We start from the raw sequence: 22,021 nt of genomic DNA on the forward strand, positions 1-22,021 counted from the left end.
AGGTAATGAGGAATCTTTTTCCATAAGCTCAGGAGCTGAGAGACCTACTCTCAGTCTTTAATATCAAGAGTAAATTTATTTACTCCGTTGTCCAGACTCACTGACTCTTCCTTAATTCAGTTTCTTATTCCAGTAAATACAATTACAGCTTTCAACAAAGACGACACCTATATATTTTGTGGTTAGGTCTCAAGTGGATTGTCTTGTACACTTATTAAAGATTTTGACTGGAGAAGGGACTTCAGATAAACCTGCCTTATATAAAACTCTTCCTAATGCTTTGGCATTTTGCACCATGTAAGGATTTATGGGACCCAGAATAATGATGACTCCAACAGGAAGAGGCAAGCTACTAATTTTTTAATGAATGTGACATAACATGTTTGCATTTGCCATTACATCAACTTTTTTTAAAACACCTGAATTGCTTAGCTAAGAGGGGAGAAGTGACTGAGACGATCCTGCTGATTAGGTCTGTTTGTTTATATTGCTTTCATGTAGTCTGGGACATGCAGTTCCAAGCCTGTTCGAGGGAGTATACATTAAAAGAAAAACAGTGATCCTACTTTATAATGCAATTTAGAGAACTGCATACCTCAGCAAAAAATGAGTGGTATCCTAGTAGCTCCAGCCTGAATGGACTGCTCGGTTCTGTGGGTCGTTCTCACTTGAGCTTACTGTATCAGGCTGCATTGGGCTTTAGGACAAGCCTATGTTCTTCAAGTGCAGATGATCTATACCTAGGTGAAGGAGCACAGGGGGCTTGTTCTGTTACTGAGAATGTTCAACTTGAGTTTAAAATCTTATGTATAGTTTTTACCAAAGGAAAAAAAAAGGTAAATTTGAATAGGAAATAGGTGACTAAATTGCAGTGGCTGTAAGTCACAGTTACTGTAAGTTACAGTGTGATGGGAAGAACTGTCTTTAATTTTATCCATTTAGGAAAATCTTTTAAAATACAGATGGTCTACATGATTTCCTGCTAGCCTGCATTTTTAATACATTATTTTAATAGTGTTTCTAGATTATCTGCATTTTTATATTTTTATATGGTCTAAGATGATATAGTACCTTATTTAAAATTAATTTAATAATACAGTACTTAAGACTATTTAAGTGTTGAACAGTTGTCTAGTGACTCTGTTACAGACATACTTACTATTAGTTCACTTACTTATTCAACTAGTTGCTGCAGTCAGTATTTAACCCCAAAGGAAAACACAGCTGGCAAATGCTATTCTCAAGTCTAAATTCTTTCCTTGCATAATTCAAGAAGGAAACTGTGCAGGCAAAGTGTTGTCATGTGCCTGGAAATGGTCACTAGTGGTAGAATTAGAGAAAGACTTCTGTGGGAACAAAGACAACAGCTGGAAAAAATGTAGTTCTCATTTCATAAATAGAGCAAATATGATGAAAGCCTTCACAGAGTTCTGAACTAGTATCTTACTACAAAGCTTCAGCCTAATACTAGCCTAATCAACCCGTACTTGGCTTTGAAGTACACTTACATACAAGTTTCAATGAATCAACTTTGTATGTCCTCAAGCTTTGCTGTATTTGCAAAAAGTTTGCTTCTTTTCTGGTAGAACTACTTTAAGTTAGTCCTATATAGTTTCAGTTCCCCCACCTGAAGTAAGAAAAAGAAGCAATCTGGCCTCTGCGAACTTTTAATGCATCCACTCATTTTTACAGTTGCTTAAATACATACCTAATTGCAAGTTTAATTTTTGTTCTAAGGGGACCAGTCAGATCTAGGGCAGTGAATTGTGTCAAGCTTTACAGAGAACAGGATGAGATGGATAGTTGATTTTGGGGGAAAATAATTTGATAACATTCTAAAGATCATATTTTTAAGATTTAAAGCATGTTTTTTCACAACATTTCTCATTTCACTTCTCAATGCTTCTGTTAAGATGCACTAGCATGTGCCACATTGCAGTACAGCTAAGGAACACCTGTGGATAAACCTGCAGACCACTGAACTTATTAGCAGGCTAGTGTTTTTCCTCCTCTGCTTCCCATTTACAGCTACCTTCAAATTGCTTTCTCTTTTTGGATCTGGATTTCTAAATGAAAGGAGCTTTAATTTAGGCAGACTGAAGTAGGCTTGCCTTTAAAACCAGTCTGTTTCCACTTCATGTTCAACATTAGCCAGACAACATTCTGTTTAGTTCCACTCCAGAATTATTTAAAAAAATCTCCCTCCTACAACATTTATCATGAGTATAACTCGGCAAGGCAGAGTTCTTACTCATAGAGCTTACAGCCTGGAGGAGGAATACTAGCAGACTGAGTAAAATGCAGGGATCACTCATTAAGCTGGGAGGCAGTCTCTATGGTATCTGTACATCATCACACACCTCCCAAATTCCGGTACGGAAGAGGTTGGTAAACAGCCTGAACCCACAGGTGAGAGCAAGACCTGGGTCAGTACTGAGTTACAGAAACTTTGACATGGAAGAAAGGGCTAACAGAGAAGATGGGGCAGCATGAAGGTGAAACAGTAATAAGAGTATCTCTGTGTGCTTTTCTCCCCTCCTGCTCTAAAAACACATAGCTCTTCTGTGGCCTGGTCTAATGTGGAACTAGATACCTTTGTTTCAGCAAAGAAAGGGCTTAAACATTGTATATACACCATTACTGAAGTGCTAAAGTATGACTGGTCACCTGAAGCATTACATGACTTCATCTCTTAAGATAGTAAACTGTACTGAATACATACATGCATTCTTAGGCACCTCTACTGCATTAATATGACCAGATTGATTAAGAGCCAGTAAACAGGACAATAAAAAAATACTAAAAAGGTAGTGATATAACATAGACCTTAAAGTCTATTCAGGTTATGTACTACACATCAAGCTAAATCTTGATGCTGAGCTTTTATTTAAAAAGTGCAATAGCTATGGCTAGCTAATTTAACTCTGAGCACATTTTTACTTGAAAGAAAAAAAAAATTAAGAATCAAGTTCCACAATTTAAGAGTGGACATACCCTTCAGCCAGCTCTTTGGCACAGCATTACACACATCAAAACACATATACACACAATTTATTAAGAGCAGCAAAGGTCAGAAACCACAGGTCATATTAGGTAATGCATTAAGCTCAGGGTTATTTTTTGCCACTCTCTAGTATGCCTGAACTTTTAAATTCTCCACTGTGTTTCTGTGTGCGTTTCATAGTCTCTGTCTGAATTCAGAGATAAGAGACCAACTGAATTTGCTTGCATACTATATGAAACAGATAGAAAATACTGAAGAAATGTTATTCCCCATATTGTTTTTAAGACAACAAAATACCTCTACATCTGCCTTTACTTTAGATAAATGATCTTCCTTCAGTCTAAACATTCTTACTTGATTTCCTTTATGCTCACCTGATCTAGAAAGCACTGCTACTTTCTTGGTGATCTAGATTAAGACAGGAAAAGATTTTGTAGATGTTCTCTGCTACTATTGAGGCAAATAGTAATTATGCTTTCATCGATATTAGTAAATTCTGGCAGGGAAGTAACAAAAAAAAATTCTTATTTTCTATCAGCTGATTTTGGAATAGTATTACAACAGGAGCAATGTATGATTAGGCAATTTTGAACCGATATAGAAGGACTCAACAAGACAGCTAGACTTCCAAGTTCCATCACAACCGAGATTAAGCCACCTGTGTACAGATTTTGTGCACATATGATGTCAATTTATGGGAAATAAAGTAATCTGAATAAGGTTCACTATTTAACTGATAGAAGTGATCCATCTCCATATTTTTTTTAATGAATCCAAACACTACTTCTAATATTTGATAAAGAATGGGGTCAAGACCAGAAATATCACAGAACTAAGGCACTGTGCCTGCTTTAAGTCAGTGTCTCCTCCACTACAGTATTAAAGACTCAAAACACCATGAAGCGATTTGTCATACATCTTTAATCATAGTACAATAACGTAGTGTTTCTGCCTTTAATGAATACTGTCCAAGTTGCCCTTTTTAATGAAAACTAAATACGTGCAAGAACATAAAATTACACTGCATAAACAACATGATGTAAATTTATCTTTCAGTGCATTTGAACAACTACTTGCATACAGTCAGAAAAACTTGTTAAAGCTTGTTAAAGTTTTAGAGAATTGCAACCATTTTCTAGCCATAAGCTACACGTAATTCACAGCTGAATGTTATTCAAGGGAGCTATGTTCCCTCCTACTGGAAACAGTAATTTACCAAATCATTCCAGCTAGGTACAATGACAGTTACAGTAGAAGTTTTAAAATAAACCTTCAGTGAATAGCTCACTACAGCAGAGAGCTGGATGTGCAGCAATTAATTTACTCAGCATCCTGATTTTGATTAGATGTCACAATCTACATGGACTACGTACTATTTTGAAGCTAAATCTAGATCAAAATTTTACAGTTGTACCTAAAGTTCTTACTGATGTAAAACAGGTCTGTGACCTACTGAAGACTTTAATCAATTTACAATGAGCAGTGCCCAATAGGGAATAAAAAGTCACAAGAGGATCCCCTTGTCCTAAATTTGCAAGAGCAGCATCCACAATCAGTTTAAGTGGAAGACAAATTTCAAAAAGACTGCCAGTGTATTACAAGCAGCTACCAATATCAAACACAGATGCCTGCAAGTGTCTTCTAGTGGGATTAATTTCTTAAAATAATACAGCTTTTTGAGCAGACAAAGCTTTAAACAGGCTGGATGTATTTATTTTTCAAGCAGCACAAGAAAAATCAAATACATTACTTGTATGTTCAATTATCAAGCAACAGTTTCTATGTTTAAGAACCGCATTCATGCCTTCACTTTTACAATTAAATACTGCCACATTAGTTTCTCTGCTTAGTAATAATTTCTATGGAAATCAGAAGCTTGTTTAGGCAAAATACTAAATTTAATTACAAAGGTGCTTAAAACAGATGTACAAGGTCAAACAAGTGCAATGTACTAGAACACTCATCTAAAATGATAATTATGTTGTGATATTTGAGAAAATTGGTGTCAGATGTGCATAGGAATTAAGGTTATGAATGAAAATGATTGATGAAAAATGCTGAACATTTTAGTCAAATGAAATATTGGTCAACAATACTTAGTCTTGTGGGGTTTTCAGGACTAGTATCACATATGTGTGCTCAATAGGCAGTTCCTCAAATGCTGGCACATACAAAAAGCAGAGGCTGATGCCTTTGATGGCAGAAAGTTGAGGTGTGCTACTGTATTACCTGTAAGTCAGTTCACACTGCACACTGACAACCAGAAATACCTTTGCAACGTAGATCATGACAGAGCTGTAACAATAGCTTCACAGTTGATTCATTAGCGGCACTATCACCAATTCATTTAGGACTCAGTGTTTCTGGCAGTACAGAAATGGATGTCAGGGTCTTTGAAATGGAAGTCGACTGCCTAAATCTTTCTGAATAAGTAGTAATGCTTCCACTGGAAATTTTAAAACAGAGGGGAGGAAAATAACTTGCATTTGCATTGGATTTAACTAAAGAGGTTACAACCATTAAATTAAGAAGAGGACTACATGAGCTTAGATGAACCTCAGTGGCTGCATGCCTTCATACAGCCCAAAAGTAAGTTTAAGCAAATGTCAAGGAGCAAACATACATGTTAATGAAGACCACATATTATGAAGATCACTTCATCTCCACCCGCTGCCTGAGTCTTAATCACTGTATGAGTTTAAATCAAAGTCCAACTTGCTAGCAGGATGCCAGTTCTTAAAATGATTGAAAATGAATACAAGTTTCTTATTCTATAATTTGTAGAGAAAGGAAAATACTCTTAATCAGGTCATATGTTTGGCCCCACAACAGAAACGGCTGGGACAGTGGGAAAAAGACTGCAGAGAAAGATCTGTCTGGTCTTTTTGCCCATAAGAGAAAATACTGTGAAGTATCATAACAGAGTCTTTGTACAAAGCAGCAAGCAGCTGTGCATCAGCTTAGCAGAGGGCACCTCATTCTGCCTTTCCTCAGATCAATCTAAAAAAAAAAAAAAAACAAAAAAAAAAAAAACCAAACAAAAAAAAGAGAGACAGCTTTCTAATATCCCTGGGCCAGCAAGGGAGTCTATGGGATAAGGGGACTACAGAGAGCTAACGAATCGGCTATACAAATTTTGGGCATAGGACAATTCTACAGAAGAAACGAGGAGGTGACAAAGACAAGGATATTGAAACGGGATCCTTGAAGATCCTGTTTCTATACCTTGTACATGTAAATAGCAACCACTTGCCTGGCTCCTAGAACTCACCATTGTGAGCTCCTAAGCCCAAATCTACCTAGTGTGCCTTAAGTTGCTGAAGTTAGTTTTATAGGTGCTTAAATCCTTTATGCACCTTTATTCAGTCTTCACTACAACATGAAGCCTGACTACTTAAATCCCAGACAGCAGATACTATGTTAGACATTTCACAAAAGCAAGTGATTATTTTCGATTATTTTCTTATCTGCATGCTGACTCTGAAAGCTCTAGACTCATCATGAATAAATGCAGCCTCAGTCTTATTTCACTAGAGCTCTTCCTGCATATCAAGTATTACTTAGTCTTTGAAAAGATATAGATGTCCGTTACAGAGTTGTGGAATAAAACAGAAAAGAGCATCGGAAGTTTTAGGAGATACACAAATACACACAGAGATGAGGAGCAATAGTTGCAGTTCTATAGATACATTTTACTTGTATGTCAGCAGCATAGATTAGTAGAGCTTTAGAGGCCTTTTTTGCCCTTCTCAAATGAAACTACTCAAACTAGCTGTATACTCTCAGGTATTCCATGGCCATTCTATCTAGTTTGTCCTGGAAAAAATTAATGAAGGCTTTAAACCAGATTCTGTGTTTTCAAACTGCTGTTTGAACCAATAAAACTGAAAACTAAGTTGTTGGACAATAACGTGATACAAGTGTGGCTTTTCTATTAGCTTTTCAAATGCACCTAAAGAAATTAGAACTTAATTTCTTAAAACAAATTACATTCAAGCCTTCTTGTTTATCTCTTGTACAGCTGCTGTATTTTATTTGAGGAATAGAAGAAAAAAACATGACTTGAAATCTTGGCCCCAGAAAAGAACATGGCAAAATGCTGACAGATACTGATGAGGCAATAAACTAAGAGCCTTTTACTACAGAAAGTTGGAACATTTGATAATGAGATGTAGAAATTGTTAACAGCTATCATGTGGGGATGTTAGAAGGCATATAGAGGCACACACATTGCAAGAAACAGGAAATAATCTCTCTCAGAATCAGGAAATGTAGGAAGTGGAATATGCTTGCATACAGAAGACACCGCATGCATGTTACATACTAAATACAGCACTATGCCACATCTTTTCATATAAACTATTATATTTCTTCACACAAGGATACGAACTGAGCCGTTTCAGTTACTCTCTCAATTCTAGTGTTACTTTCCTTATGAAAAAAGCAGTTATCCAAACATTCCCTGAGTCGACACAGAAAATAGATCTAGCTGATTTTCATTTGGAAGAGTCTTCATAACTTTACTGGCAAAAAAAATTTAAAAAAGCCACGCAGAGTTTGCTACTGTGCTAGTTTTAGGCATTTTTAGTACTTTGTATTCATATGTATGTAACTACACTGATGGTGTAATTACATCCTAATAGAGCAAGACCTCACAAAACTGTCTATGATCCAATCCCAATTTGGGAGAATTGTTTTGTAATGCTTTTCCTGAAGAGAATCCCATTCACGTCCCAGGGTAAAAACACAGCCAAAACATATGCAAGGTTATGAAAGCCTACTGCATAACTAAGAAAATACTGATTTTGCAACCGTCACACAGATTTGGGGACACAAAGAGAGCTAGAGACAGATTAATGCAAACAACTGTACATGTACAGAGGAGAAAGGAAAAAACCCCTTAAGTCAGCCACAGTCTTACTCTGCACCCTGCTGATTTTACTTTGCAGGTGAAAGCAAGAAAGTTCCACCTGGCTTCGAACCCTTTAAGGGTTTCCACTGTATACTTTTTGCAGAGATGCTCTCAAGTCCAACCTGAAAGAGGAATCAGTATTTATACTCTGCTTATTTCTAAGAAGAATTCACAAACATTCGGCTATTTGGATTAAAAAATATAACTAGTTTACATAAATATTTTCAACATCCAAGAAAATGTACAAATCTAAAGTCAAACACATTTGGCTTGCAACAAGCCCTGTTTGCTGTCTTTATAAAGGCTCAGTTTTAAAGAAAAGTAGTCATTTTAAATACAACCAATATACTGCAAATGCCATCCCATTGTATGGAGACACTCACCATTCTTCTATACTCCTAGTGAAACTGAACGATAACATTCCACATCTGCTTGCAAGCAACATATACCTGGTTTTGGTCCTGGGTAGTTAATCTCCACTCCTATGTTTTGGAGCGGTCTTTTTACAGCTCAGAGAAAGCATTGCACCTGAAATATTCAGCAGCATTGTGCAAAACCATAATTTAGTCCCCGAGGCTTTGGGTTGACTGCGTAAAAGTAGAAAACCATGATGACATAGCTGATTTCGCACTTGTGAAGGCTCCTCCAACTGATTGACCTGCATTACAAAACAAAAGAAAGAAGATCAATAGTGTAGTGTTACCATTACTAAGCTACTACAAAGAAATATTTAAAAAAAAAAAAAGTCACACAATCAGTTGTCCAATCTGGGATTTAAAATCCAAGTCCAGAGTCTGTGTCAGAAAAATATTCAAAGAACTTTAACATAGTAGCTCAGCAGAAATGGCCTATGTTGTCCTTTGCCCTGGAAGGCTTGCTAGACTTGGGGCCAAAAGGCACTCCTTGCCAGAGTGTAAAACTGCAAAAAGAGTAGGAAGACTCCAATGGAATAAAAGAGGAAGCTAAACAATTTCTGTCAAAGCTACTGCAGAACAACTATCAGATTCTTCAATGGGTGAACTCACATTATCTCGCACTGCAAGATGACAATGTGATGTTGCCCCTGTTCAAGTGCAACAAGTGCTTTTCCAGAAAATTACAGACTATTGCAAAACCTGCAGAAATTGACACAAAGTCTTCCTCTGATTTCAACCAGCTCTGGATAGTTCCAGTCAAAGTGATATAAAAATGGTAACAGCTCAATGCAGAAGGTGGTGGCGTGGTCTTAAAGATTTCCACATTACATGAAAGCTTTTCCCTGAACATCTCTCTTCCCTTGTTCATCTCCAGCCTGCACTGGGAAAGGAATTTACACTAATTTCTTTGGCCTAGCTACTTCTCTTTCCACTATTACACAATATACAGGGCCTCGATCATTGCTCTGTTTTGTATGTATGTTATAAAGTACACTTGGATTAAAACAAAATATAACTGACATCTAGGATGCTTCTTCAAAAAAGGTATGGCTTAGATGCAAGCTGGTTTTAAATAAATTTCTTACCTACAGCTTTTCCCGTTTGCACAACATTTCGGCTAGTAGAAACCATCACATTTCCAATCTTCTTTCCACGTTCACTGTTTTGCACAGAGCTAAACAAGAGAGATACTGAAGACTGTTAGTTGACTGACTTCTTTTTACTTCCAGGTGTAAATAAAATACATAGTTAAAATATATATCAATACACACATAGATTTATATAAGTAAATATATTGTTTCTTATATGTGTGTGTATATATATATATATGCACACACACACACACGATCAAGCCCATAATTCCTGCATGCATCTTATCCACACAGATCAGTTAGGCAAGCTTCTCGGAGGAAGAAAAGATACTGTCAGCAAGACAGGCATCAAAACACCCAATGGTTCATTCTTATACAACACACTTTACACCTTTCCTAAACGTTTACCAAAATGCATTTAAGTCAGATTTGCAGTAGTTTTGAGAAGTTTTAAGCCTAGTATATAAGCTTTAAACAAAACAGTAAGTGTTACTGATCAGTCATTATTCTTTTTTTCTAAATGGAGTTTACTTTGTATCTTGCTCTAAGATTAAATTTTTTATCAAGTACAGTTTACACTCACGCTTTTGTTAAAGAAATGCAAAAAGACAAACAGAAACTACCATCATTTGGAAAGGAAAGTACAAAAGCAATCAGTTCTACTGCACAAGTGTGATCCCTTGAAAATAATCTCATTTAGTTTTAAATTGTAACATTCAAGTTCACATTTCAGGCTTTGCAAACCTATTTATTAGGTTTTAACAACACAACATGCCACATTCTTTTCCCATTTTCAAAAATCTTCAGTGTAGATGCAAAAAGCAGAAACAACAGAGTACCCCAAGAACATGTTTAGTCTCAGTTTTCAAAAGCAAGTCATTTTGATGAGTATCTGATAGCAAAGTCACATCTCGAGAATAAAGGCACTGTTGTAAAAATATTTATTATTAGAAACACACTAAGAACTACTGGTCCTTTTACATTGATTTCAGGCTACTCAGTAGAGTTAGTATCTCTCCTTTCAAACACAAAAATAGGGTAAGTAAAAGATTATAGACACCTCCACATCTTTCAAATTAAGTCTTTCTACAAAGACCATCCATTAATAATAAGAGCTGCTATCAACATGCACCTTATTGAAGGCAATTACCTTGAGATAAATCTTGACTCATTTGCATTCTCAAATGCCATCACGGAAATTTAATCTGTCATTGGTCAGCAAAAGCAACAAAAAGATTCAGTGGGCTGAAGTCTGAACCTTTTTATTCCTCAAGCTGTTCTTCTATGTTAGCATGTGTTTTAGGTCTAGTCACAGTGTACTGAAAATAACAGTCTACAGTCAAGGCAGGTGCAGAATCAGCAGCACATATGTATTGCTGATTTAGAAGCATCTTAAAGAACCAGTCTCTGATGTTTTATGGTCAACATAGCTAAGTGAGAAAACAATCTATTTTGCTTGGTGCATAAACAAGACGAGATAGTTAACTACAACTCCAAGACTGAATTCTGGCTTCAGTTAGAGCTGAACAGCTATAGGAATAACAAGCACCACTGCGTTTTAGACTTGAACACTACAGGTAAGAGCTGAGACCAACTTAAAGTTCAGTTGAGTTTGGTGCAATACGGGACAATGTAAAACTCATTTTAAGCTTCTAAATTGAAGAAACTGAACCATGTCTCAGTACATATACAGTGAACTTCAAGAGTTTTAAAACAATGCTGTATTAAAAAACAGCTACTTTAAAAAAAAGCTGGTTTTGCCTAATAATGAGACCTAAAGTCAACATACAGAAAAACACTGATAGAAGTTTTAACAGCTTTAGTTTACAATTTAAAAATAAGTACACAAAAGAATTGTAACTGCAATGCAAAAAATCAGGGCTGTATTATGTAAAGTCCAACACAAAATAGGGAAAAACAGTTCTAATGCACTATTTCAGGTAAACGTTCCATCTTTAGATGTGGTGATGTTTTGCAATAGAATGTTACGTATAGTTTCATGTACACGGCCAATTTAAATAATTATTTTGTTTAGTTCATCATAACAACAGTTATACAGTTATTAATATTTGACCACACTTTAAAAAAAATACAAATCAAAGTACTATATACTTACTGTGACAATCTTAACTTAACATCTGATACAGAGTACTGTCCCTGGAATGGGTGGCTAGAAGAGGAGGAAAAACCGCAAGAAAACATTAAGTATTTGTTTTTTCACGATGAATCCATATCACACAATTATTAGTTGTACTGCTCTCTGTGGCTTACCAAAAAAAAAAAAAAAAAAAAAAGGACTTTTGTAGATATACTACTATATCACTTTACAGAAGGTTAGGTCCCAGTGACTATTCAACCTTAGATTTCTTATGAACTACCTGTAAGATGCCTTCTATTTACAGACCAGATATTAACAATATTTTCACACTAAGGCAGAGGCACCTTATTCTAGCAACACAGAGCAAATAAAAAAGAAAAAAGATCCCTTAAGTAGACCAAGAGAGCTCTGTAGGTCTAAAGAAAAACCTTTTCAGACTACAGCAGCAAAGCAAAAGCAAACAAAACTCCCTGCAGCACAGTAATAACCCATGCTAAACAAAACACATACAGAGCCAACAGTGTTACCAAGCCTGGCATCATCTAATCTTTCAGTGAAAATACACATAAAACAATCTAAAGTATAAGAGATGCAATATAAAACAGCCAGCTCTCCTCCATCCCCATCAATGACAACCCTGGACACAGCTATTCCCTGGACACCTGGAAGCAACTAATAAAAAACAGAACCATCTGAGGACAATTCCTGAGGAATGACAAACTTTCTATAGCTGGGGACAGCCAACAATCAACTTGAAAAAGTTTCACTTCTCCTGACTCTGGATGTATTTTTCTTCATAAAACTATAGCCCAGAATGAGAGTAAGGTATTGAAGAATAGAAATACTTGGTTTCGATACTTACAGAATAGGTCCCCAAAGTTTCACCCTCAGGGCTTTATAGCAGGAACAAGGGGAATGGCTGTAACGAACGGTTGTACAGAACGGTGTGCCTCACTACGCATACTAGGAGCTCACCATGTTAAATGTTTAACCAAAAAAAAAAAAAGTTTCCTTACCTAGAATTTACCTCTGCAAGAGCTGGATGCTTGTTACTATTCCATACTCTGTAGTTGTGGGTATTTTTCCAGGCTGCTACAAATGCCGTTCCGAAGTCTGACAAAGTCTTTTCATTGTCTGATAAATTAAAATAAAGATAAGAATTTGCAGCAATTCATTAAAGATGTAATACAAGACAATAACTTTTTTTCTTGTAAAGAAAAATTAACATTTTCCAGGCCCTTATCAAATCAAAGACAATTAAAACTCTAGTACTAAGAACTGGGCACTTCAAAAATGTTTTATTTTCATTTTAAAGTGTCCCAAATATACAATGCTGGGGGAAGGGGGGGGGCGGCCCTTAAAAAATTAAAAATAAGAAAAGTATTTAATTTATAAAGTTCTAAGTAAAGAGCTCAACTGGGAAAAAAGTCATCCAAACATAGGCCTCTCAACTTATTCTCTGGGCAAAGACAGGAAAGGGAAGAGAATGGCCACATAGCAACTAAGAACAAAGCCATCATTTGCATTGGTCTTGGTCAGATACACTGGGCTTTGCTGTACTATGTTACTACTCATTCAAATTTAGTAAATCCCAAATCCACTCCAAAACTGTAGTATGAACTACTGTGGAAAAACTTATAACAACATCCACTTTAAAACCCTAAAGAGTACAGGAAATCACTTTAGAGCCAGCCAGTGAAGTAGTATGAGTTTCCAGAAAACCGTAACATTTCATATCAACCATGTAATAATCTTAAAATATTAATGTTGTCAGACAAACAACTTAGCATCTTCCAGACTTTAAAAATCAAGTTCTCAATCCCATGTTTTCTCACAAATACCACAGAACAAGATCTGAATTAGTTAATTGATGTGAATAGAGAATAATAATGACAAGAATGAAGTTAACAGGGTCAGTGCTGGGCAAACTAAACATTTTCCGCAAATAAAACACTAATTATTTTAGTTACATTCATGCACAAAAGGTTGGAACACAGAGAATTCCCTCTGAGTTAAGACAAAAAATGCTAGCTCCAGAAAACACAAGCTTATAAAGCCTCTAGATGACACTTTTCACTTATGTGAATCCCTACTTAAGACCATGGCAGGAAGGGAAAAGAGCCTAGTAAAACTTCCTGAAGACAGCCACTTAACTTCACATCTCCTTAATTAACTTCAGGTTGCAACAGAGTCTGTAAGATACCCAAGTTTGTAAAAGTCTCATCATATATGGGGTTTCAGGTACTTCTACTTATGAGGAAAACTGAATTAAATCAAGGAGGAGACAGAAAAAGAAGAAAGTGTAAGGCTGTGAAGTAAGAATTAGTAATAAGCTTGTCAAGGAATAACAAGGATAGCCAAGGACAACCAAAAAACCAGTCTAAAATGAAACATTAGGCAGAGGGAGATCCAATGATAGGCCACACGTTTAATGCAACAGAGCAAATGCTTATTACACCCACCCTTGTCTCAGTCCCTAGACAAGGTATCTTTTCTACCTGGTTGCAGCACAGCAGCAAGCAGTGCATGAAGATAAGCACTGAACTGAGCCCTGATCCACTCATCTCCTCCCTCCCATCCAGTGCCATCAAGGAAAACATCATCTCTGTTCTCAGTTACATGCTTCACCAAGTAATCTGCAAATCTTAGGTCAGCAGTTGTTGGGTTCAGGATCTTACGGAGTTCTGGATCGTGGATTTGTACGTGAGCATCTTCTATCTGTTTGAAATAATTCCAAGGGTAAACATTTATCTAAATAAAACTGCTTATATACACTACTATATATTGCTACCTAAATCTAAACCCACAGTCCCCCAAAATATCAAGAAGAAACAAACGGCCAAAGAAATAATGAATTAACTGTTCTCAGAAAGTCAGATACTGCTCTGATATAACCAGAATCCGATCATCTTCCTGGCATATAGTAAAAGCTGCTTATTTGACAGGATTTGGTAAGGGAAGTTTGGTGCTCACATGTATTTTCCTAGAGGCTCTTTGATTATCACTTCAATTTATTAAGTTGGTTACCTATATGTAGCTATCTTAGATTACCAAATGTTGATTATATAGTTGTATCTATTTGCTAGAACTGACACAGTGTTTTCTTAGATACTATTTTTTTTAACCTCTTGATTAAATCAGAAGGAAGTCAATAACAATGTGCTTTATTATCCAACTGTATGTGTTTCTCAGCTGCAAGCACTTACTTTTGAAGACCTTATTACAAAGTCATGAAAAAAGCCCATGACATGAAAAGTAAAATTACACCAGCAACAAAAGAAAAATTCAGGAAGTGCCCTGCAAATTCAAATATTGGATATTAAGAATATACAGAAAAACATGTATTAGTTTTGCACAGCTTATCTAATTCTATCCTAACAAATGATACAAATTTAATAAACTTCTGCATTTAAGGATTTATTTCATAGGGAAGTAATTCAAAATTTGGGCATGAATGTGAAACTTTAAAGCTATATTTAAAATGCAACCTCTGCTTCCCCTTCCCCCCAGTTCAAGAAGTTCAAATGCAAAGATTCATACTTCCACAATTGCATCACTCAGATGTTTCTGCTGACGGAACAGGATATTGGTGGCTCCCGCAACAAAGCCACGGACTGTTATATCTGACAGGAGATGATGCTGCTGCAGTGCCATGTATGGCAAACAAAGGTACCCCTAAAGTAACAGAGATATTTAGAGGATTAACAATAAGGCACCAAAAAAAAAGACAGAAATTGTCTATATTCAGAGTTTTTCCTAATAAAAGCCAGCACATTCCACCCAGAACGAACCTTGGTTATTACAATTTCAGCCACAATTATCTGTTGTTTTGCTACATTACATCTGCAAAGCAAAGCAACCAGAGTCCACATGAATTACATGTTTCAAGAGATTGTGTTGCCTTTCAGTCTCAGGATAGAAACTGAGATACAATGCAAAGGACAGGAATCAAATGTGTTTATAAGGCAACAGAATAAGCAGTATAAAACAAGAGTGAGGTCTCAGGTCAGTTCAGAGACAAGAAGTCAATGGAGATAAAGATTAATCTCTTCACTTGCATACCATGATGTCTTCTGGTAGTCCTGAAGCACATAATGCAGGAAAGCTACAGATTGCTATCCACATTTTGTAGGTGGAGATTTCCAGGCTCCAGAGATAACAATCAATTTTTGATAAGCATATGCATGCCTGCCTTAAGAAAGAGCAGGATAAAAAGCAATACACTGTGCTTTGTAGCCACTCCATGCTTGTAAGTTAATCTAGTATCCTACATTCCAATTCAAAAAAAACCCAAACATTTTGAAAAAAGGCTTTGAGGGAAGTCATTGAGAAGCAGCTGTAGGTATTGTAATTTTCTTTTTAAACACAGGATCAACATACCCCTGAAGTCTAATACTGAAGTCTAACTTCAGCTGTTCAATTGCATAAAGCACAAAGCAATTTATTCACTAGTAGAAACCCAGAAGGGCTAACGGCATACTGGACAGAAACAAAGAGCACATGCACTTTATCACACAGTACATAGTAACTGGAAACATATGGAAGAAAGGAGCACAACTATTCCCTTTTGTTATATTAGACACAGCGATGGCTTTCCAGATGACAAGCACTTATCAGTTTGAAAACAAACAGCCTGTGTCAAAGGAACAACGGTGCTTTGAGATGAATCACCAACCTAAAATGGAAAATTTTCAAAAAATACAGCTTAAGAAGCTGGTAAAGGAAGGTTTAATTACTGTATACTCAAGTAGCAAAGTCTTGGAAATCTTTCACTATTTAAAATATCAAGTGTCAGGTCCCAAATTCACATTTGTCTGTAAGCTTAACAACTTTTATTTCTATGAATGTGTTCCACTCTTTTTAAAACAGTGCCAATGAAATGCGTATTACATCTTACAGAACTGGTACTAAAGAACCTATTTTTCCTTATGCTCTGGTGTACTTGGATATGGTATTATACCATCTGGCAAGACCTCCTCCCATTCAAATTTGTCAGATTTATTAGTCTTTCCATAGCATGGCATAAAACAACCCTGAGATGAGAGCTCTAAAAGAGATTTAAACTTTCCAGTAAGTGGTTAAACTATAACTTTGAATCACATTTTTTTGATAGCTTAAGAGATGTAAAGCTTTTTCTGCTTTGATTACATTGGATAAACTCAAATGAAAAGTGCCTTTGTGGAACAGAAGGTAAACACGTAGATACTGTCAGCTTCCTTAAATTTGTTTACTTTTCCATTTTATGAGCTTAGTAGCAAACTAAGTTTGCACTCATAGTCCCCCTTATTTTCTTCTTGCTTTCCATCTAGTATTTTCAATGGAACTAGACTAAACACAATTTACAGGCTGTTCTTTTCATTAGACAGACCATAAGGACAAACACCAGACTGCAGATCTTTGTTGAAAAAGCATTTCTAACAGTGATGTGAGGCAATACAGGGCAATGACATTTGAGCTGCTCACTTGGGCCCACAGTGTGCCGTTTCCAATGAAAGTTATTGCAAGAAGCTCAAACACAATCATCAGATACAATGCTCTGCAAGGAAATGCAAATAAGCACCTCCAAAGTAAGAAACACCACTTTGAACCTCATCAGCTGGAGGAAATAAATCTGAATCTTCTACTTTCTGGGCAAATGTTCATCTAAAAGGTTATTACATTAAAAACAAAACAAAAAAATGCATTATATCACTTCTTTTACTGACCAAAGTCTTTAAAAGGGACGCACTTTCCCTGTTTTTTATGGGAAACCAGCCCTAGTAAATGTATTGCTTGTTAACCGACAATGCCCATCAGAGTCCTTAGTGAACTCCAGGTATTCCAGAGTCTCTGTTAGGCATCAGCGCAAGCTTAAAATTCAGCAGCTCAGCACCATGCACAGGGGAAGAGCCACAGACAACCAGGAAGAGTTATCATGTAAAGAAGGGTGAAATTTTTTTTTTTTTTGCGTGTGTATATATACACAAACATTTATATACACATTTTGTGCATATATATACACATACACATTCATAAATACATATATATATATATAAATTAGAAGAGGAAAACATAGGCTTAGGTGTCAGCTAAGACATAGCTTTCAGAATCTTAGTTTAGATTAAGGTATCTAAACACTTCTTAAATACTCTGATCTTGCCCCATATAGGTTAGATCAACAATTCTTCAGAGTAAAAGAAAACAGTAGTTACTGATACATACCATTTATTAACCACAGTGGGGTTGCAGGTTACCATCATGTAGAATTGAAAATAGTATGTAAGTATACATATGAAAGAAAAGTGGAATGCATGTGTGCGTGCGCACACCCCTCAGACATGCGCTCATGCCTTCCACCTGTGTAGGAACACAGACACTTGCCAGAGACAGTACTTACATGTTTTGTAGTACCCTACTGTCCATTTGGAGTTGGGTAACCAAAATTATTAGCCACTTCTGAAAAACAGAAGTCTTTATGAGTTACCAGGTATCATGAACAACATGTTTACCTTTGTAAAAATAGCCAACGGCATACCATACTGGTCCTCTTCCAACCCAGATATCAGTCCTGGAACAAGCACCGTGTGTCCTGTATTTGCTTGGGGCTGCACAGTGATTGGAAGGCTTTCTGAGCTAATGCCCTCACTTGGAAGATTTTCAGCCTGTTCTGATGCTGTATTTTCACGTTCTCCTCCTTTCAAATTAGACTCCTCCAAAATGCTAGGATCTAAGGTCTCCCAGTCACTTTCAGAGGACGCTGGAGAAGTGTGGGAAGGAACTTTCAAGTGCTGCACAGTACCATTGGAGGACTGAGCTCCATTGCAAGTCTTCTCTGACTGGGAGAACGGCATGTTTGCTTTTTGACCTTCCAGTGAATGGTTTCCTGCCATCCTCCTGCCTCCTCTTCCCATTCCTAAGTTTGTATTTGAAGTATCAGCAGCAGACACAGAAACATAGTCATCTAAACGTGGTGTATTTTCCTGCAAGCCAGCATCCTCTGATATGCTCCTTCTTGGCCTATACTGTGAGCAGTCAGTAAGACCATGTTCAATCATACCTGGAAAGTGATGGCATGCACCAATATCAGCATCTCAATAGAAATCTACATTACTTTTGCTAAAGAAAATGAACGAAGTGCTCTTCTGTGCAGAGTGGAAATCACATATTTTAAAATACTACTTGGGGGGTGGGAGTGTTAAAGAAAAAACAAACCCCAAAAACTACACTTTCTCTCCTAAAGAATCTGCCCCAGCTTTTTTGCTTTGAGAATACTGGTTAGAAACTAAGAATTAGCAAGGTTAGGGGTTTTGGTTTTGTTTGGTTTTCTTTTTTTCTTTTTTCTTTTTTTTTTCTTTTTTTGGAGAGTGCATGTAGAAGGGAGAGAGAGGTTTGTATTTTAGTTTAAGGAACTTCACAGGAATGTGTGACTTATTCAGGGTCCCATCCATGTTACCCACAGGCAATACAGAAGATCCAGTGGCTCTGATTAAGCACAAAAAATAACCCATAGAGTACAAGTACTAAGTATTAGGAGATTGTATGTAATACATGGACATGCATATCAGTGACTCATTTTTCAGGCAACATACCAACATAACTCTATTGTCACATAAGTTGTTTTCCAAATGAAACAGTACAGCCAGTCTCAGTTATCATCAGAAAGCATATAAAAAGAAGTCCAAACTTCTCTTCTTACCAGGAAAGAGTGACAGGACAGTCATCAGAGCTCCCACCAGTCTATTTACTGGAGAAATATAAAACAGCACCTGGTGGCAGAAGGGAGGGGTGTGGGGGGAAGAGAGCATGCAAGAGAGGAAAGGGAAATTAGGGAGGAGAGAATGAGAAAAATAAAATTACACTTAAGCATGACAAAGATAGTCAGAACACATGCAAACTATTCAAGGCATTGCTTTTTATGTTACTTTAGAAGGTCTGCTTACCAACAAAAGCTCATACCACAGTTCAAAGTAAATATTTAAATGTCTATTGTATTCTTATATTTTATAATATTTGTAATATATGTCATATATATACACACACACGTGTCTAATATATACTTGTCATTCAGATTTTTCTGTCAGTTACTTAGATTTTTTTTCCCAAATTGATCCAGTTAGTGAATGACTGACAGAAAAATGTTGTTCCTGGCACGCCACATAAATTCTTGTTCATTTGTAGTACATTAAAATCTCTGTAATAAATCAAAGAGGCCAAATAATCTCCATTCCAGAATTCTGACAAAAACTTATGCAAAAACATATCTTCTAAGAAAATACATTAAAGCTATGCAGATAAATAAAAAACAGGGTAAATGCAGCATGCCTTTATTACAGGTATCTTCCTATGATTAAAAAGATTTTTTTGGAAACAGAAGACATGACTTTAACTTTGGTAAAGCACTTAAGGCATAACATGGGAAAACGGAATCTCTTGAATTAAATCAGAGAGACTGGGATTAGTAAATTAGTTAGGAATTCAAAAGGGGGGTGTCAAAGGCGAGCAATGAAAGAAGAAACACAAGGCAGACTGAGTATTAGTACTGGAGTTCCTCCAAGACAGGCCTTCAAGGGGGAAGAAACAAAAACAACCAAAACCAACCCTACCCCAAAACAAAAAGACCCCCACGAAAGTCAACTTGTTTAACAATGCCATTTTTACATCCTCAAGCAGCACAATACTAGTAAAAAATACACGAGCATTACAAGGAATCAACAATGCAAAGGAATACAGAGTGATCTAACTTGATGACTTTGCAGGCCAGTTTAATAGGTATACGATGAAATTAAAAGTGCAAGTTTGTGGACTTAGACTTAATAAAAGATTTCTGCTGTAAGCTAAGATGACACTTAGAAGTGACTGATGAATAACAACTCATGTTCCACTAGTATTTGCAAGTTTACAAGCTAGTGAATTGACGGAACCAAGAGAAAGACCTATGCAGTCTTAACACATACCAAACAATGTTTAATGGTACCTCAGCTAGAAACAGACTATGTATCTTATCTTGTACAATTTTTCTTTTTTCTATGTTCAGCATAGGTGAATTCAAACTGCAACAGCCACAGAAAAAGCACTATGAGCAGAACAATCAGCTCATCTGAGGAAAGAATTTTGGCTGACTCCAATGGGAATAAAAAAGTCTAACTTCTTTTAAGATGCTGCTCTATAATGCATGTATGAAAGATGCATGATATAATAGCAATGAACTACAACAGAAACAACAGATTCTCAGATACCATGTATTCCTAGCCAAACTTATTTTTAAGCCTACAGAAATAATTAAGTCTATAAAGAAGTACCTTGTTTTCAAGAAATCTATTCCAGTCTAGGATTTTTTTGGGGTATACCACTTACTTAAGCTGAGTACTTTTCTGTATTTGTTCCATCAAGTCCCTCTGCCATCTTTCTGTCTATATGGGTGCACACTTCCTTGCCCCTCCCAACCCCGTTATACGGCCTACAACATTTACATCAGCAAACTGGGTGGTCCTGGCAGCAGAAAGTTAAATGATCACCATCTGGAAATAGTCTTCCAGCCTAGTAACAGCTGAGAGGTGAAAAAAAAAAAAATTCCTCTAGCCTGTGGAAAGGCATCAACCAAATTGCTAAGGATTAAAGGAAATTGGTCTGTGGCATTCAGGCATTTTTCAGCTCAAGGAAAACTGGCATTACTAGTGGCTTCTTACATATTATATTTAAGGTCTTTGAACATACAGATTCCCACAGTTATTCAGGAAACTTAACATCTGCAAGAAAACAGGCAGTGCCAGAAAATGAAAACTCTTCCCTTTTGAAATTCCAAGTGTTCTCTTCCTGTGTGAGCTTAGGGAAAAACAAAAACAAAGCAACCTGCAGATTTATTCAATAAGCATCCAGTTATTTTCAAAACAATTTCATATGTTTGAGTTATATGAACACGGTTGGGAAACCCTCCCTCTCCCCTCTTCCTGTGCATTTATGTCTTGTGGTTTGAGCAGCTTTAGAAAAGAATTGTAGCTCAGTAAAGTATTTTGTTTATGTATGTCCAAATGCTGAACTGACCTGATGAAATGCTATCATAAGTTTTTAAACAGATCAGTAGAGATACTTTGCAAAATCTTAACTGGAAAATATTTTTTCCACTTATGGTTTTAAAAAAAAAAAAAAAAAAATCACTGTAGACTTTCAGAACATATTAAGTTATTTTTGGGGTAAGTTTGCATATCGAGTCTTGATTATATACATTTCTACATGTGTACTCCTACTATGTCATAATTATGTTTTCTTCAGTATACCTTTTGCTTAGCCTTTACTATAGCAGTCTTTAGCATATGGCTTTTTAATGCAGAAACTGTGTTTATTCTCATCAATAAATACTTAGAACTGTCAAGGTATATCTAACTGACAGAATTAAGTGACAAGTGCAAAAGCTTTGGAAAAGCTGCTACTTCTATTTTTAAAAGCCACGTTTACTGCCTCACAAAAGATACCTAGGCCTTGGATATAGACTTTAAAAAAAAAAACACCAAAACAAAACCCCCC

At 36.4% G+C, this 22,021-nt stretch overlaps 1 protein-coding gene across 8 annotated transcripts in view; it reads right to left on the bottom strand.

Annotated features, from left to right (window-relative positions):
* The window catches only part of AVL9 (AVL9 cell migration associated), a 50,581-nt gene that overhangs the window by 1,638 nt on the left and 26,922 nt on the right, over positions 1-22,021 (bottom strand). For 2 of the 8 annotated variants that reach the window (XM_075493507.1, XM_075493508.1), the window contains exons 9-17: positions 19,197-19,266; positions 18,010-18,557; positions 15,062-15,196; positions 14,020-14,239; positions 12,538-12,655; positions 11,540-11,593; positions 9,418-9,506; positions 8,300-8,574; positions 3,437-6,004 (exon numbers count right to left, since the gene is read on the bottom strand). In XM_075493507.1, coding sequence (XP_075349622.1) covers positions 8,480-8,574; positions 9,418-9,506; positions 11,540-11,593; positions 12,538-12,655; positions 14,020-14,239; positions 15,062-15,196; positions 18,010-18,557; positions 19,197-19,266 — 1,329 coding nt within the window. In that variant the 3' untranslated portion in view covers positions 3,437-6,004; positions 8,300-8,479. The other 6 variants (XM_075493503.1, XM_075493506.1, XM_075493504.1 and 3 more) reach the window with 6 other exon arrangements.

Source organism: Mycteria americana, chromosome 2, assembly GCF_035582795.1.
Source record: "Mycteria americana isolate JAX WOST 10 ecotype Jacksonville Zoo and Gardens chromosome 2, USCA_MyAme_1.0, whole genome shotgun sequence".
NCBI classification, from domain to species: Eukaryota; Metazoa; Chordata; class Aves; order Ciconiiformes; family Ciconiidae; genus Mycteria; species Mycteria americana.